The 17256-nt window shown below is 50.9% G+C and overlaps 1 protein-coding gene across 2 annotated transcripts in view; it reads right to left on the reverse strand.

Annotated features, from left to right (window-relative positions):
* CORO7 (coronin 7) overlaps positions 1 to 16914 on the reverse strand; it is a 173961-nt gene extending 157047 nt beyond the window's left edge. Inside the window, exons 1-3 of one of the 2 annotated variants that reach the window (XM_038418793.2) lie at positions 16780 to 16914; positions 3687 to 3783; positions 2514 to 2588 (exon numbers count right to left, since the gene is read on the reverse strand). In XM_038418793.2, the coding sequence (XP_038274721.1) occupies positions 2514 to 2588; positions 3687 to 3783; positions 16780 to 16839 (232 nt within the window). In that variant the 5' untranslated portion in view covers positions 16840 to 16914. The remainder of the gene's footprint in view (positions 1 to 2513; positions 2589 to 3686; positions 3784 to 16779) is intronic. The other variant, XM_043493220.1, reaches the window with a different exon arrangement.
* Between the last annotated feature and the right edge of the window lie 342 nt (positions 16915 to 17256).

The raw sequence follows: 17256 nt of genomic DNA on the forward strand, positions 1-17256 counted from the left end.
CTAGGTGAGGTCTCACCAGTGCCTTGTATAACGGTACTAAAACCTCCTTATCCCTACTGGAAATGCCTCTCCTGATGCATCCCAAAACCGCATTAGCTTTTTTCACAGCCATATCACATTGGCAGCTCATAGTCATCCTATGATCAACCAATACTCCAAGGTCCTTCTCCTCTTCCGTTATTTCTAATTGATGCGTCCCCAACTTATAACTAAAATTCTTGTTATTAATCCCTAAATGCATAACCTTACACTTCTCACTATTAAATTTCATCCTATTACTATTACTCCAGTTTACAAGGTAATCCAGATCCTCCTGTATAATATCCCGATCCTTCTCCGAATTGGCAATACCTCCCAGCTTTGTATCATCTGCAAACTTTATTAGCACACTCCCACTTTTTGTGCCAAGGTCAGTAATAAAAAGATTAAATAATATTGGTCCCAAAACCGATCCCTGAGGAACTCCACTGGTAACCTCCCTCCAACCTGACAGTTCGCCTTTCAGTAGGACCCGTTGCAGTCTCCCCTTTAACCAATTCCTTATCCACCTTTTGATGTTCATATTGATCCCCATCTTCTCCAATTTAACTAATAATTCCCCATGTGGCACGGTATCAAATGCCTTACTGAAATCTAGGTAAATTAGATCCACTGCATTTCCTTTATCTAAAAAATCTGTTACTTTTTCAAAAAAGGAGATTAGGTTGGTTTGGCACGATCTACCTTTTGTAAAACCATGTTGTATTTTGTCCCATTTACCATTGACTTCAATGTCCTTAACTAATTTCTCCTTCAAAATTTTTTCCAGGACCTTGCATACTACAGATGTCAAACTAACTGGCCTGTAGTTACCCAGATCACTTTTTTTCCTTTCTTAAAAATAGGAACTATATTAGCAATTCTCCAATCATTCGGTACTATTCCTGAGTTTACAGATTCATTAAAAATTCTTGCTAATGGGCTTGCAATTTCAGGTGCCAATTCCTTTAATATTCTTGGATGAAGATTATCTGGGCCCCCCGATTTAGTAGATGCTCATTGGAGCCCCACTGCTGAGCTAGGAATCTGGGGAGAGCAGAGTGGCTCTATTTCAGCCCTTGCTAACCCGCTGTGGGATGCCTTCCTTTCCCTTCTGCTGCCACAAGCTAACCAGCCTGTCCCAGGTGTCCTGCCAAGGGATGGGGAGAACTGGCTCGCTGCCCTTTCTGTTTTGTTAGGGACGGATCAAAAAGGCCTTGTAGTGATTGGTTCCATGTAAGAAATTCCAGTTTTCTCAGAAGACTGTTGAAAACCCCTGAAGGAGGAGGGGAGACAGCTACTCAACTCAAATGTATGGAACAGCTGGGAGGAAAGCACTTTGTGTGAAAGATCCAGCCATCCCACCTGAAGGCCGGAAGAGCTCCCATCATACCCCAGGAGAGCGGGGACTCAGCTGTCTGGATTTAATTTGTACACCCTATAATGGGAGCAAACCCGCTCTTTAACACCCGCACCCAGGACTTCTGTACCCATCAAAGGGCTTGGGCCCAAGTGGATTTTCCATTGCTGGCCCCCTACGAAGAGAGGCAGTGGAATGCCTTGCTAACTTAGGGGTGCAATTGGTGTCAACATCTGCAGGAGCCTCACAACGTCAGCCAGACAGCGTCTGGCCCAGATAGCGCCAGAGCCAGCACACAGATGCACAGCTCTGTCAGAACACACTACTTCGGCGTGAGGCCTTGCTTCAGCAAGCAACGCTGCTGGTAACAAAACACCCCTTTGTGATTCCCTGGTTCAGCATGCAGGCCACTGAAAGGCGCTCCTTGTAACTCCATCTGCAGGGACCTGGGGGAGGGAGGCGGGCACAGTAAATAACAGCCCCTCTACTGCATCTGGCATGCTCAAGAAAGTAGATCACTGCATACTTTTTCATTTGTACAAAACGACGAGATACAGGCCCATAAAGCATTTAAAAAAAAAAAAAAAACTACCCACACTCCTCCGGCTTTGATTATCTGTTGCATATGCCCTGAAAAATCCTCCAGTTGGAGCAGGCAGCCTGTGCTGAGACAGGCCAGCAGGCTGTCCAGGCGCTGCCCTGCAATCCCACTAAGTGGTCAAATACTCTCATGCGCTCTTTCCTAGCACGTTAGTTACAGGGATAGTAGGCGACAAGTGCCAGCTCCTTTCCAAAGGGCCACTGACCCAGTCAGAGATCCATGCACTGCTTGGCTGCAAGAACCTCATGCAGTGGCTGGGAGAAGGCTCATGGATTAGCAGTAGGCAAGGGAGACTCTCAACGCGAGCCCACTGGTTCAAATCCGCACCAGGTCACTAATCACAGAAACTCCTTGCCTTCCAGTGGCTGGCCCGTGAAACACATCTGGTGGCTCTCGGTCCTGTTCTCAGCATATAGGAACGTGCCTCACAAACTTGCCCCTTCCTGGCAGTGTCAGAGAGGCCTTTGAGACTGCTCGGTTCCCACCTACTAGCGCTGGTCCCTCATTCGATATGTTTTGGTCTGGTGAACTCACCTGAATGGCAGCACAGCTGGGACACAGCCCTCTTCCCTCTATCCTGGCTCTCCAGTGGCACGATGCCCAACACACCTGAAAGGCAACATAGGTCCTGAGTTGCCCACCAGTCCATCACTGCTGCCCCTTGCTGAGTACCATCCTGCTTGCCAGGATTGCCACACACCACGCATGCCTAGCATCCAAAAGCAAGCCAGGGGCGGTCATGCCTCTGACGCCAGCTCAGCTGGAAGCTCCCATCTCCTGCAGGTGCTGGGTTCCATCCCCACAGCATGTTCACAGGGAGACTCAGGTCTGCAGTGAAACAGACAATGTATCACATAGTCACAGATGACACCCCAAGGGATGAGGGCAAGCACGTGCAAGCTCCCCCCAGCCATTGCCGGAGAGTGCCTGGACCAATCATTAGCAGAGCACGCCACCAAGGGAGTTTGCCGGCTTCGTACTGGTCTGGTCTGGTCTGAAGCACAGAGCACTACTGGTGGAGATAACAGTCACCAGGTCCGTTATTGGTGAATAATGACTGAGCCGACAGTCACCCCCAGTTCACTTGCAGACACCTCAGTGGATCCCAGAAACCAAGCAAAGCCAGGCCAGTACCCGAATAGGGTAGCCACCAACCACAGACACGGGCTGGGGGACGCGGTACCGCCATGCTTCCCAGAAACATCCTACTGAACCAATGCCCTGCAGGGCACATGGGGCGCTGTGCTGCTAGAGCCATCTTTCCCACAAGGCAGGGGCCCTGAACACCTAGGTTGGTTATATTCATGTCTTTAACGAAGATAAGTAATCACATGGTCTTGTTGTAACCCAGCCTCCTGCCTCTGCTTTCACCTATTGTGCCACCTACTGTTGAGTGTTCTAACTCACTACATCCTGTTATTAGTCTGGAGCCTCCTAGAGGGCTAAGAGACCCAGGTTCTAGTCCCTGCATGTCACTGCCCCTCCGTTCCTTAGTTTCCCCACCTATCCAATGGGGGATAATGTTTCCTTTCTCCCTGTCTTGTTTAATGACAAAGTAAACTCTTCAGGGCAGGGTGTGTTTGCACAGCACCTAGCACAATGGGGCTCCAATGACTATAGGGTTAATGGGCACATTAGCCATGTTTCACACACATCCAAGCCACCCTTCTCCGCCAAGGCTCTGCTCCGGCCTGCCCAGCACCTTACCTGCTGAGTCAGTATTAAATGCTATCAAGCAGCAGCTGGACTTGATGTGATTTCCACAGGAGGTGGCGGAGCCGGCTCGGATATCCTTGATCCAGGCCTGGAATCCAGAGGAGAAATCTGGATTAGGAGAGGCCTGCCCTGAGTGGGCTGGGGAGAAGGAAGAGGGGAGGGAGGAGAGAAGCAGCCATGGAGCTGGATCTCCCATGCATCCAAGGGAGAGACGCAGCACTTCATCCTCCCACCACCACACAGCTGTGCCCCGTCTCCCCAAGCCATTGCTTGCCCTAGGGGGTTCCTTGCAACATCCCTCTCCCTTGCTCCATTTCTAGCAGTGCTTGGCTCCCTCTAGGACTACAGCTAGTTCTATGGAGTAGCTGCTCCCCATGCCCAGCCCCCCCGGCTGGCCCAAGGGGGCTCTCCGCAGGCTTGCCCAGGCACACTCCAAGGCACAGACAAGGCAAGTAGTGCAGATCATGTGGATTATCAGACTGTCACTTGGGGGTGCAGATGGCAAACAGCCCCCACAAACAAGGCTTCCCCAGTGAGAGCAAGAAGAGATAGGTGGAGTTCCCCACGCCCCAGTACTCCACAGCTCTCTTCCCATCTCCCCTCCACTCCCGTCCCCACGAGCCCAGAGTTACAGACAGGTATTCCAGGGCTGGTTCCCAAGGAATTCTGTCCAGTGGTTATTTGCCACCCCCAGGCCCTTCCCCTCTTGCTCAGATTCGGGAGCGCCAGCCTGGCAATCCAGCCCTGCTTTGGGCCTACCTGCACGAAGTTACCCCAGAGGCGGTCAACCCTCGAATCCTGTCCCAATGGCTCATGCAGAACAACCCCTATCCGGGGCTCTAGGAGCAGAGCCACAATCACACTGTCCGGCCAGGAATGAGCATCTCCTCCTCCCTCCAGACTCCCATGGTAGAGAAGTCTCGCAGCGTGCCGTGATGGGCCCCAGCTCAAGCACTATCCGATAAGTGGGTGCATGTGGTGGGTAGACACGCCTGAGTTCACAACCAAGGATGCCTCACTGAGAACTCCCTGCTACTGACCAGGGGACAGAAAACTTGTGATGCCAGGACTGGTGTGGTCAGCTGAAGAGTTGCTCCCCAGCAGCCAGGATGCACTGAAGACTTGCAGCTTTGTACGGGCAAATCTAAAACCTGACATGTCACCTGGTAAGTGACTGCACCCAGGCTCTGGGATCTGCATTGCCAAGGGCTCTGCCTAAACTGCAAACAAGAGATGTGTCCTTAGCTCATGTTAGCTTACCTGGGTTACAACAGCAGCAAGGACTGCCCTGCGGCTGTTAATTGGGTTAGGAGCTGGAGTTAAAGCCTGGAAGGGAGCCTGAAGTGGAATTCAAGCACGGAGTTGCCATGTCTTCGCTGCTATTTTACCCAGCGTTAGGAACACACCTTTTATTTGCAGCACAGACATAGCCTATGAAACACGCTCTGCACACGCCGGGCTTCCTGAGTGCCCTGAAAGCACAGCGCACAGCTGGAATCTAAACTTCAGTACAGCCCAGGACTGGGTCACTGGGACAAGGTCTTTTTGACTTGTGTCTCCGTGCTCAACAATTGCTCCTAGCTGGGGCAGTGTGAAGAAGCCAGGAGCCAAAGCAGCTTCCCAGGTGCTGACCCTCATTACCAGGCAACAGGCAAAGTCCCACAGACAAGAGAGTCCCACTCTCTCCATTGCTTCCTCTAGGCTAGAAAGACACTGTCTTCTTGGGACTGAGCACCCACCTCTGAGCTCGGCTGAATCTCTGCAGCACAGAGCAGCATCTGCACCCACGCTTTGAACGATCCCCTTCGCCCCACAGCCTCCACACACCCCCATGCATCGCCACCAGCAGCAGCACCTCAGTCCACACCCAGCCTCCTCAAAGGCCAGCTTCAGGACCCAAACTCTTTTGGCCCTTGCCTTGATTTTCAAGCACATGCCCGAGAAAACATTAACAGAAATTGAGAAGCGTTTTCACCATCTACAACAGCTCCATGAGAGACTCAGCTTTCTCTGGGGCAGGAGGCCTTGGCAGAAACAGGCATGGAGAGGTTTACTGTGACCAGCAAGAAGTTACACGGTGAGCATTTAGCAGGGACACCGACAGGTGAGAAATGGGCAGTACCATTCGGACCATCTTCCTCTTTAATCCCCAGGCCAACGCCAGGACGTAGCCCCTTTCCAAGTGCGGCAGATTAACAGCTAATTCTGTGCAAGAAATGGGGCCCAGAGCAGCTCCATGCGTAGCACCACTTTGTTTTCGAGCACTAGCCCCTGGAGACAGCTGCCACCCACTAACCCCGGGCAGAACCGTACAGGGACAGAGAGGGACAATGGGAATTGGAAAGCCCTGCTGTGAGTCTGTTCTCATGAACTACCAGGGCTACGAATCATCTGTCGAACACCATTGAAAAGACGTGATCTCTAATGGCACACAGCCTTGATTTATAGCCCTGGCAGGTCAATTTTCACTGGACCCTTGGACTAGCAGTGCTTTCGTGACACTGGTCCAAGGCCTAATATAGCCAGTCTGGAACTATGGCTCAATTTAATTTCCAGTCCTCGAACTCTCAAACTGTTAACAGTTCAAGGCAGCTCGATCAACCCATTGGAGTTTTGTGCTCAGCAACAAAATATTGTTGTGTTGGTTTTGAACTGATGTCAGTAGACCGCTTCTGTTCAGCACACTTCCTGTCTGAGACAGATCAGAGGAAAGGGACTTAATTGAGATCATTCTAAAACACTTAGCAGTTATTTTTGTTGCTGGACAGTTTAACTTGGTAGAGCACTTCCACATTCTGTTTCAGCTGGAAATTAATGCTCCGGATGAGGCAGACAGACTGCTTTTAAGTAGCCATTAGGATGAGAAGCTGGAAATACCAGCATTCTAAGGGCTAAGTCCAATTCTAGAATAGAGGTGACTAACAGTTTATGACTGCCTATGCAAGGGATTTCTACCCACTCAGCAGCTACTGGCAGCTTCCTAATAAAATTTAGCTTGTGCATACCCAGAGTTACTGAGACAATATCCTGGGCGAGCTACAAGGTTTGCTTTTCTCTCTGATGGATCCACAATTGCCATTGCTTTAGACTGCTGTAGACCCCGCCCATTTTACAGACAATTTGTTAACACAACCCTGCAATCTATGAGTTCAACAAAATATAAGCGGCAAATATATGTGGCAGAACTTGGAACAGAGCCCAGAATTCTGACTCCCAGTCACCCGCGCCAATGACTGTTCCTACAGTCACTGGAGCTACTAGGGAAACCGGAGAACAATGTCAACATTTTACTTTGCAAATCCCTAAGCTTGAGTGGCAAAGATGGTCACTGCCACCGAAAGGCCTGATGCTCATGCGACCCTAGTGTCTGGAGAAGGTTCACAGTAAAAAGCCATCTTAAAATACTTCTGGTCATATTAGATTTTATCAATCCCTTTTCATTCAAACTGAGAGGTTTTGGTTTGGGCCCTAGCTACTTTACTGCATTTAGAGCTAGCGCTGTCAGCAGGGCACTAGATTAGGAGGCTGCTAGCTAGCAGAGGAAGGGGAACAGATACTGAGGGAAGGAATTTAACACACAAAGGCACTTGCCAGATCTGCATCATGCTGTGCTAGGCATGATTTTAGTCATCTGCACTTAAAAGGCCAGCTACATTTAAATGCTAATCCTCACCTTTGAGTGACAAGATGAAGAAATGTTCCTACCTGGGATCTGATCCTATTTTGGCTAAGAGGGACAAAAGTTATGATTTGGGAATATTAGTCTCAACATGAAAAATACTGTTGGAGCTGGAAAAGGGAGTGAATGGTGAGGTAGCAATATTTGCAGGATGACAATGATTTAGATTAGCCAGGACTAGAGGAGATTGCGAGGAATTTCAGAGAAACCCAAGTGAATAAGTCACACAATAGCAGAAGAAACCCATTGTTAATCCTCTTCACTGCATTCTAAACTAACCATAACCATCCCGCAGTTTGTACCTGACACTTTGATAGAGACATCGTAGAAAAATATAGACAGAGACAAAAGTGCCCATCCCTCTTAATGCCAAGGGAAAAATTGGATTTATGCTGGAGGTCAAGGGAAGTCCTTACAGTTTGCGGTGAGTCCAACTCCCTATGGACAGATGCCTTGTCTCCTAGCACCCCCCCAGATGGAACCAATTGTCTCCTTACCGGCAGTCTCAGCAGAGATGTCAAGGACTAAATGGACCATGGAGACCAATCAATTCCCTCCCTGCCCTCTAGATAGTCTCTATACAAGGCAGTGCAAGAAGCTGCCCCAGCTCTACCTATTCAGTGGAGAAAGCCTTGGCCTCCAGGATTAACGTGGCATCTTTCAGCAGGAAAACAAGAAGTGGTTTTGAGGTTTGTTTAGGCAGAGGAGATAGCTGAGTGAAGTAAGCATCAGACCTAGATTTCCGAGAAGCATGTTCAAATTCTGCACAAATGGCTGTGCTGGATTCCACAGAGTCTGTTGCGCCTTGTGAATGAGACTGTAAATAACTGCCCCATCTTACATGAAAGGGACCCTCCTCTTAAGAGTCACTTGGGCCTCCAGTGTATTTAGCCTGCTACCGTTACAAGGAACGCACAAAGCTACTGTAAAAGTTTAGAGAAGAGGTTCCCCCCTCACGATTTTTCCTGAGTCTAGTCAGTTTCCTTATTTCCCCTCTACAGCCACTTTCACCTCCCGAGGGCCTGTCACACAGCAAAATCATAACAAATAGGAAAGCGTTTGCAAGGCCACAAAAACTGCCAGGAGGATTCAGGCCGATGAAGGCCCTGGAACACTTTTAGCTCCTTTTGGAAAAGGACTAAAATAGATTACATTGACAGTGTCTTGAAAAATATATTTATTTCTCAGCACTTCTCCTGTGAGTAGCGGTTCACCCTGGCCACCTTGTCCAAACTTTCTATCCTCTTAATTGGTATTCAGCTTGCTGCCTGCAAGTTCACCACGGACCTTCACCCCAGGGGTGTCTGCATTTCAGATGGCAGGTGGCACAGAGTTTGCTAAATTTGCGTGGATGGAAGGTGAAGCGAGTGGGCCCTATTCAGTGTTGCCCTGGGATGCTTAGCACCAGCTTGCCTGGCACAAAGGGGACCATAGCAGAGGCCTAACCCCGCCCCATCCACAGCCTGCACTGAGGGCTGCCCTGACCCCTGCAGCTACCAGATAGGGGGCGTATACACGCTTCTCTCTGCCCCAGCCAGCAGTAGGACAGAGATGAACCTGGCTCATTGTTTTCTCTGATGAGCAGTTTGCCGAGGTGCAGCCTCCCATTCTGACCTTGGATAGGAAGCTCTAGTGGCACAAACTCTACCAATGGGGAACTAAATCAGCACAGATCATACTGTGACTCAGGGAGCTCTTGGGGCCAACCGGCTGAGGGCATAGGGGTGCATAAGGGTTGCAGGGAGTCTGGTCTCTATGTAATAATTCGCCAAAGGATGTCATGTGAGGTCTTTGAATGTTAAGTGCCCATTGTGCAGTATACATGTACAGTCTGGGCCAAATGCTAACCAAGTGACTGCAAAGTCTCCAGGGGAGATCCTAGATAGGAAAACACAAGCAGCCATGGCTATCCAATTAGCAAGTGAAGCCAATGGATTTTTGAACTATAACTGTACAGAAATCCTGCATCTTTCCACTGCAGAGGCAAAAAGACACCGTGACTTGTCCCACAAACAGAAGATTCCAGCCAAGCCTGGCTGTAATACACTGGAAGGATTTTGTGCTCTCTCTAACACAACAATGCCTTGGGAGTTAAGTTTAGGCTCTAGTATGCGAGTTATGATTTTATTTTATATGCAACCCTTGGATGCCAATATTTCTGCTCGCTGTCACTTGAATCTCTGTATTTGTTAAGTAAACTTATACCTGCTTTTTAAGTGCCATGTGGTAAGAGGAGCTGTGTTTGATGGCATCACTCAAAGTTGGGGTATACCACTCCTTTGAGAACAGAGGACCTGATAACTCAGTGTCCAGTGGATCAGGGGCAGGGGAATGCCAGGGAGATGTTTGGCAGCCGTGGGGAATGGCATTGCTTGTGTTGCCAGAGGCTGATAGCGTTGGAGAGCTGACCCTGGCAGGCATAGACAAGGCTTCCTCATGCTAAGGCCCATGGTAGTGAGGTGCCTCCTAAACCGCAGTAGCATAACACACCTCACAGGAGGTTTAAGCAGCCACTATTCAATAGCAGGGAGCCACTGAGACTACCTCAGAAGGCTTTCATGGGGCCGTTGTGGAATCCTAGGTCAGGCTAGTCCATTTCACTTCTCTTAGAGGGTGACCCACCCAGCTGAGAGCAGCGAGATGGAAAGCTCCTTTTGTGTTTAGAATTTACACTGGCCTTGTAAAGCCCATGGGTTACAATCCACAGGCAAGTACACAAGCTGGTATTTGGCCACTCAGAGAGGGGACAGAACAGATCAGTCTGAGTCATGGCTACCCTGGAGGTAGGTGTTCCATATTAGCAGATGGGCCGTCGCTGTTGTATTTTGATGCTTGTGATGATTGCAAGTAGCTTCCTGGCTGCACTCCAGACCATGCTGGTGGCTGCCAGTAGAAGCGCAAGGTAGCCCCCTGGCTTGGGGCACTCCTTCAAACAAACCATGTCCTTGGAGGGAGAGTTTTCCCTCTCAGAGAGGAGAGTTTGGGCAGGTGGCATATCACAGCTAAGAGACTTTGTCAAAGTCTGCCATAAAGGGTTACAATCTAACACCCATAATCCTCTGCATGTACCTAGCACTTGCTCATCTGTAGATCCTGAGCGGCATACAAAGGTAAAGGCACTCAATAGCTCAGATGGCAGAACTAAAGGATCTGAAACCATTTTCTGAGAGATACTGTGGTCTATTAAACAGCACATCGGTTGAGGAGATTAGAAGTGTCTATCTGTCCCCCTACTGCCCATCCTAGGGCCCTGGACCTTTGGTCAGGAAGGCTTAACTAGCAGCAGGTGGCATTTCCAGTAGGACCTATTTTACTGTGCACCCCGAGTATCATTTCCCCAGACAACGTCTCACTGCTACACGCTGGCAGACATCCACACCTCTTTCATGCCAAGGGGAAGGCTTCCTCGCAGCAGACAACAGCTCTGCCAAACACAGATGCATTCCCACAACGCCTGAGGCACCTCTAAGGAGCTACCACAGCCTAGCCAGGCTGACAGACACTCATCTCTCCCCATATCTCCGAGACCAATTAGCTACAGTAGCTGCCTGGTTCCCAGACCTCAAGCTCTTGTTTGTGGGACAGAATGCGAGCCTCGCTCTCAGATGAATTCCAAACAGCAAGGCAGAGCAACTTTTGTCCCCCAGGACATGACAGGGCAGAGGCTGAATGGTGCAGGGCTGGAGACCAGGGATTGCTGTGGTGCCTTCACTTCTCAGTCACCCATTCAAAGCCGAGGCCAGGACAGTTGTGAGGCTGCCATTATTCCCTGAAGGCAGAGGCAATGCGTGGTGCTGATCTCCCTCCAGGTCCCAGGGGATGAGCAGCCTCAAACATGCACCAGAAACTGGCCCCACCCATTCAGGGCCACAGCCAGGCATTATGGAGCCTGGGACAAGATGTTAGGCTCTGCCCCCATCTCTCTTGGCATCCCAGTCAAACCTGGTCTCACCTCACAGGGGTGGCAGGGGAAGTGCTGGAGCAGGAGCTGCCCCCTCCCTGCTCCTGGGCCTTTCTCAGGCTAGAGAGGGATGCCGGTTTAACCAGCAGCTCCAGCTGCCCTCTGGGCGATGTCAAGGAAAGCAGCAAGGCATGCTGGGAGCAAGACATGGAGCACAACTGGTGCTGCAGGCTTGAGTCTCCCTGGCGCCCTCATGAGTGTTGCCAAGCTGCTGCCCAGGAGCCCTGGAGCTTGGACAACACTCCCAGCAGGCCCTCCTGACTGGCAGCCCTTGTTCCTTTGTGGGCAGGTTCAGCAGAGAAGCTGACAAGTGGCCGATGGAGACCCACCTGCCCCAACTCCTGGATCTGACTCCTCCGGGTGGGAGCGGGGGGAGCAAACACTGCCACTCCCCATGCTGCTGCCCTGCTCTGCAGGCAGAGGAGTTCGTTCTCCACAGCTGTCAGCCCAGCACTTCCACAAAGCATGGGATTCTATTCTAAACCAAGCCACGAGCATCCTGTAAGAAGCTGGGCTTCGCTGGCTACCAATACCCATAACTAGCCCAGCTGAAACCTGGGCCTGCTGCCAGCATGACTCCCACAGCCTTCAGTGTGAGCAGCAACGTCCATAACGCCTGCCAGTCGGAGCGTATTTTTATACCCACTGCTGTTTAGCAAGCAGCTCAGCTCCTGTTAGGCCTTTGAAATTTAGCAGTTTGTTAATCTGAATACAGAGAATCAACCCTTTGAACAAAACTTAGCCACAGCCAGTCAAGATTCCAGTCACTCGACAGAAGCATCGATGGGCCAGGTGGGTTCTTGGCTCTGCACACTTGACTATGGGTGTGCAAAGAACTATCTGGAGGTGCAGGGAGCTGCTGTAACTAGGCCATTGCTTCCGCTTTTACCTGCAGAATTAATTTGAATTGCACAATTTTGTCAGACACACAAGAACTGCCAGCAGACAACTGCTCACTGCACAGGGCCTGGGTTATGAGAACTCTTATGGTTTGCTGTTAAAAATGGAAGGAGAAAAAAAAAAAAAGTCTCCATGTTAAGGAATCAGAATTTGGGTCATACACACCAGATCTCATGGAGAGCAGCCAGCACCAAGCACTATCCAGACAGTGCTCTGTAGAGGGGCAGCAAGGTCAAGTGGTCTCACTCGCAGCTGCAAGCCAGTAACAAACCCTAACCCTGGTCTGGCTGCACCTTGCCACACGGCCTCAGGGAAGAGGTCACTCACCTGCGCCTGCTGAAAGAGGAAAGCTGCAGAGACAATACTCAAGGCTCATTATTGCTGCACTGCCACAGCCTCACCTCCCCTGCCTCCCACTGACTTTTCCTCCTGAATTGCTTGGACTTTAATCTCCAACACCAGGCAGCCCTGTAGCCTCCCTCAGAGAGCCGAGCTTCTTCACCCTGCAGCTTGGCCCCCCACCATGGCACCAGCCTCACCCCCAACACTTGCCTTCCCTCTCTTTCCTGGGTGTTCTTGAAAGGTATTTGTGGAATTCCTCATTCGCTTTTATCAGCAGGGCCTGAGCCACCTTGCCTTCAGACCTGTTCTGTCTGATCTAGGAAGAGATTCAGGTTTCAAACTGGCAACAGATTCAAGGTCTGCACTTCAGTACCACTTGAGCACAGTGTTCCTGCACCCAGGGAAGAAGAGGGGCCATAATTAAAGGTAATGTATTTACTTCAGGAAAGGGTAGAATGCACCATACCCCGACTAGCTGGGTAACCAAAATGGAATTAGACTGGTAGCCGAAAAATTCAGTATCATCTCCACCTACAGCTACCCAACTCACTCACCTCTTCCCTGCCTGGATATTGTGCCTGCCTTTTTTCTCAGACAAACTCCACAACCCCAGTCAGTTCCGCCATCCTCCTCTCACATCCCTCGTTTCTCCTCCCTCACTTTGCTAGCTCTTTACTCAAGGGGGGCTTTGCCACAAGCCCCTAGTCCCCTTCCCTTTATTTATTCATCCCTGACCCAAAAAAGGCCATCTAACCCAGAAGGGCTAATCTAGAGCCCTTATGGCTCTCATAACAGGGTGTCAAAAAACCTCCCATGCCCTGAAACAGCAGGTCAGGATGGGGTCACTAGAGTAGTACGAGGAAATACTTCCTCTCTTGGTCCTGTCCCCTAGTCCTAGCCATCTGCTGGTCTGAATACACACAGACTCTAAGGTGCCACGGGTACTCCTTTTCTTTTTTAGACAAAATTTGGTCTCCCAGTGGACAATCCAACAGCAATGCACCCCAAGGCATTTGCTACTCCTGTTCCTTTCCCAGTTTCTTCTCTAGCTGTTCCTTTTCTTTTCAGGATCCCTCCTGCTCCAGCTCCCTCCCCCCCTTCCCCCAGGATCAGCCCTGTGCTCCTGAACAGAGTTTGCAGAAGAGATGCGATCTTGGTCAGTTTCACACTGCCACTGGGAAGCACTGTGTGCCGGAGACAGGCAGACAAAGAGCTATGCCCTGAGCCTAGACCTGAATAGCAGAGGGACTACAGGCCAGGACAGAGGTGCATCAGCAGGGCTAAGTGGTGTCCAGGAGCAGAACAGCAGATTTAGGGGAGAGAAGTTTGCACAACACTTGCCCACAAGAGGACTGGCTCAAACAGTTCTAATGGACATTAGATCAACTGCGTGAGGGGGGGATAGTTAAATGTTTAAAGCTAAACTTTGCTGCCCAATGAACAAAAACCAACCGCGCTTCTGTTTAGTGAGTCAGATACTCTAACAGGTTTCAGAGTAGCAGCCGTGTTAGTCTGTATTCGCAAAAAGAAAAGGAATACTTGTGGCACCTTAGAGACTAACAAATTTATTAGAGCATAAGCTTTCGTGAGCTACAGCTCACTTGCTGTAGCTCACGAAAGCTTATGCTCTAATAAATTTGTTAGTCTCTAAGGTGCCACAAGTATTCCTTTTCTTTTTGCAGATACTCTAACAGTTAGCCAGCGTGCTCTGTGATCGCTCTCTATTGAACTGTGAGCACCTGGAAGCAGAGACATTGTCCAATGTGACTGTAAAGTGCCATGTGCAATTACACAGCTCTATACAAAAACAACCCTGACAAGCTATATAGCACCTCTCATTTCTGAGCGCTCAGAAGTATCACTTCCCTTCTCTTACCAACCCATGAAAAGGCAGCCACCTCTGGGGTGAGTGAACTGAGCTGGGGTGAATGGCCTGTGCAGCACTCCAAGATCCCCACCAGCACGGTGCTATAGAAGTGCAAGGCTGTGTACAACATGGCAGAGAGTCACAGAACTTTAGATGCTTTAGGGAGATCATTACTACACAGGCACAAAATATTTTCATCATTTTTAATGTAGTAGTTCAGAGCTTCTCACGTGTGCATGCAATGTGCACCATACAGCACTGCAGCAAGCTATCCACAAGTCTGCACCCTCACTTCCTTATCTACAGGATCACGGGACTGCACAGTTCCACTCTGCACCACTCGGGCACAGAATTGACTTGGGCAGTCCCCTGGTATCACAGGAGCAGGTTCAATTTTCTGTTTATGTAAAGGAAGTAGCTGGGTATTAATACATTTCTTTTGCCTTTAATGGCCGCCAATTTACACTTGCAAGAGTGAGGAAATGTGAAAGTCACGCTGAACATCCTTAACTCCCAATGCCGTTCCTGCATAATACAGTTACTAGTTAGGCTTATATAACTGAGGTGTAGAACACAAGCAGTGTGCCTCCAAATTAAGAGGCTGATCCTCTAGCCCCAGTTTGCATGAGTTGGCTAACAGAAGCCAACGAGGCCACTCACCACATGTAAACAGGCTGCAGGATGAGGCTCTTGTTAGACCATCTTCACTCTTCTGCTTCTTAATGCTTAAGTTTGTGGCTTATTGCACTCAGAGTGTCTGACACCCAAGATTCCCAGTTTGTACTGAGAGAAGTTGTCCATAGCATTGCATTTGTGGATCGCTGTCATGCAGTGTCCTTACCTCCTGCTCTAATTCACTGGTAGCACAGCTGCATACAGCTAGTCTCTGCCACATTAGCATAAAGGGCATGTTGAAACATTTTCATTTCCTAGCTGGTTAAGCTAGAAATTTGCTCTGTAGAGAAAAGCTCTACATCACAGGGAAGAGGTTACTCAACCCCTGAGAGGAAGAGAGAGGGCGGAAATGCTGAGAACATCTTGTGATACAAAAACCTAAACTGAAAACAGTTGCAAACAACTCCTTGAGAAGTCCATTGGAACAGCACACTGTGGTAAACTTAACATTTCAAAGCCACATGGCACCATAATATCTAGCAGAGCAGTGTCATTAGGAAAAAAGTTTCCAGGGAGAACACTTATAATAAGGCAGATAATCCTAGGTGAAAAATGCTAAGATCCAACACAGGAAGACAACAGTATTTGTGTTTTACAGACAGGGTGCCAACCAGGCAGCCTGGATAGCAACTAAGTCACTAAAAGCTCATTTCAAGTCAGCTGGATCTTGTTTTCCAGTTAGATTTTTTCATACCAAAAATAAAACCGGCATGTGTATTCAGGGACTGGCTGATGGGATGAGAGTTATTCTCTGATTTCTGACAGTTAAAAATGATGCAGAAGAAAACAGCCTGGAGATGGCCTGAGATCAAATAAAGCCCAGGAAATGCAATGCCGTTCAGAACTCTGGATGCGAACAGCAGAAGCGCTGATAAGTCCAAACTGAATGGCCCATATCCACTCACAGCAGGACAGGCACCTGGAGATCACCAGCTGTCAGGGAAGAGCCCCCCACTCCAGGACCTAGGCACCAGACCTCCACCATCCTGCACCACACATGGCCATTGACACCAGAGCAAGCAGAGGGTTCTACTTCCACTGGACCCCAGTGCAGTAACTGGGACCGAGGGAGCAGACAGACTCAGACCCCAGAGCTCATCCCAGCCACAGGCTGCCTGGGACCACCTGTGACTGGGGAACCTCCAAAAGAAACATTATCCCCCATCACCCCAGGCTACATGGGCAGGGAGGGAGTTGGAGGGGAGGGGACAAGGCACTTTGGGGGCCACCCAGCCAACCCAGGATCATGGGAGGTCAGAGCCCCTCAAGCTGCATCACCCAGCTCTACCTGGCACCTGCACCCAAGAGCACCGGGAAAGAAGCTCCAAGGGGGGAGCCGTGTGCCCTCTGCCCCATACAACCTGTGGGGCAGGGGATGGAAACTGACCACCAGGGGTCAGGGCAGGATGGGAGAAATGGGGTGGGGTCCAGGGAGCCTCCGGGGCTGGGCCCCCCCCCAGGGGAAGCAGGGGTGGTTCCCAGGCGTGGGGTGGGGGAAGCAGAGGAGAGGGGCCCAGGGATCCAGAGAGGCGGGGGGGGGGGTCGTGGGGTCCCGGGGGCGGGGCTGGGAAACCGCGGGTCCCCAGGGTCCCCCCGAGATGAGGCGGCAGGCGGGGCGCAACGCACACCGCGGGGGCGGCCCTGCCCCGACCGGACTCACCTCCTTGCGGGCCGGCTTGGCCGCCGCGTGCCGGAACCGAGACGCCTTGAAGCGGTTCATGGTGCCGGCTCTCGGCGCGGCTTCCTCCCGCGGGCGCAGGCTGCCACCGCCGCGCCCTCCCCTAGCCCGCAGCCCCGCCCCTACTCCGCCTAGGCCCCGCCCCTGTGCCCGGCTGCGCCCCCTTCTCCCAACAGACTCCGCCCCTGCACGTGGCCACACCCCTCCTTCCCACGGGCCCCGCCCCAGCCAGACCCCGCCCCTATTTACATTAGGCCACGCCCCTGGCTGGGTCACGGGTGGTTGTGTGATGCTCAGGGTGCGGCCCCCTGCCTTACCCCTTGGTTGGATGTGTCCCGGGTGCCGCCTGCTAACCATGCCCAGTGCTGTGCTACCAGTGGGGCCAGGAGCCTGCCTGAGTGAGGGCAGCCTCCAGCAAAGCTCCGCTCTGACCTGAGCTGCGGGAGGGGATGTGCCCTG

Source organism: Dermochelys coriacea, chromosome 10, assembly GCF_009764565.3.
Source record: "Dermochelys coriacea isolate rDerCor1 chromosome 10, rDerCor1.pri.v4, whole genome shotgun sequence".
Taxonomy (NCBI): domain Eukaryota; kingdom Metazoa; phylum Chordata; order Testudines; family Dermochelyidae; genus Dermochelys; species Dermochelys coriacea.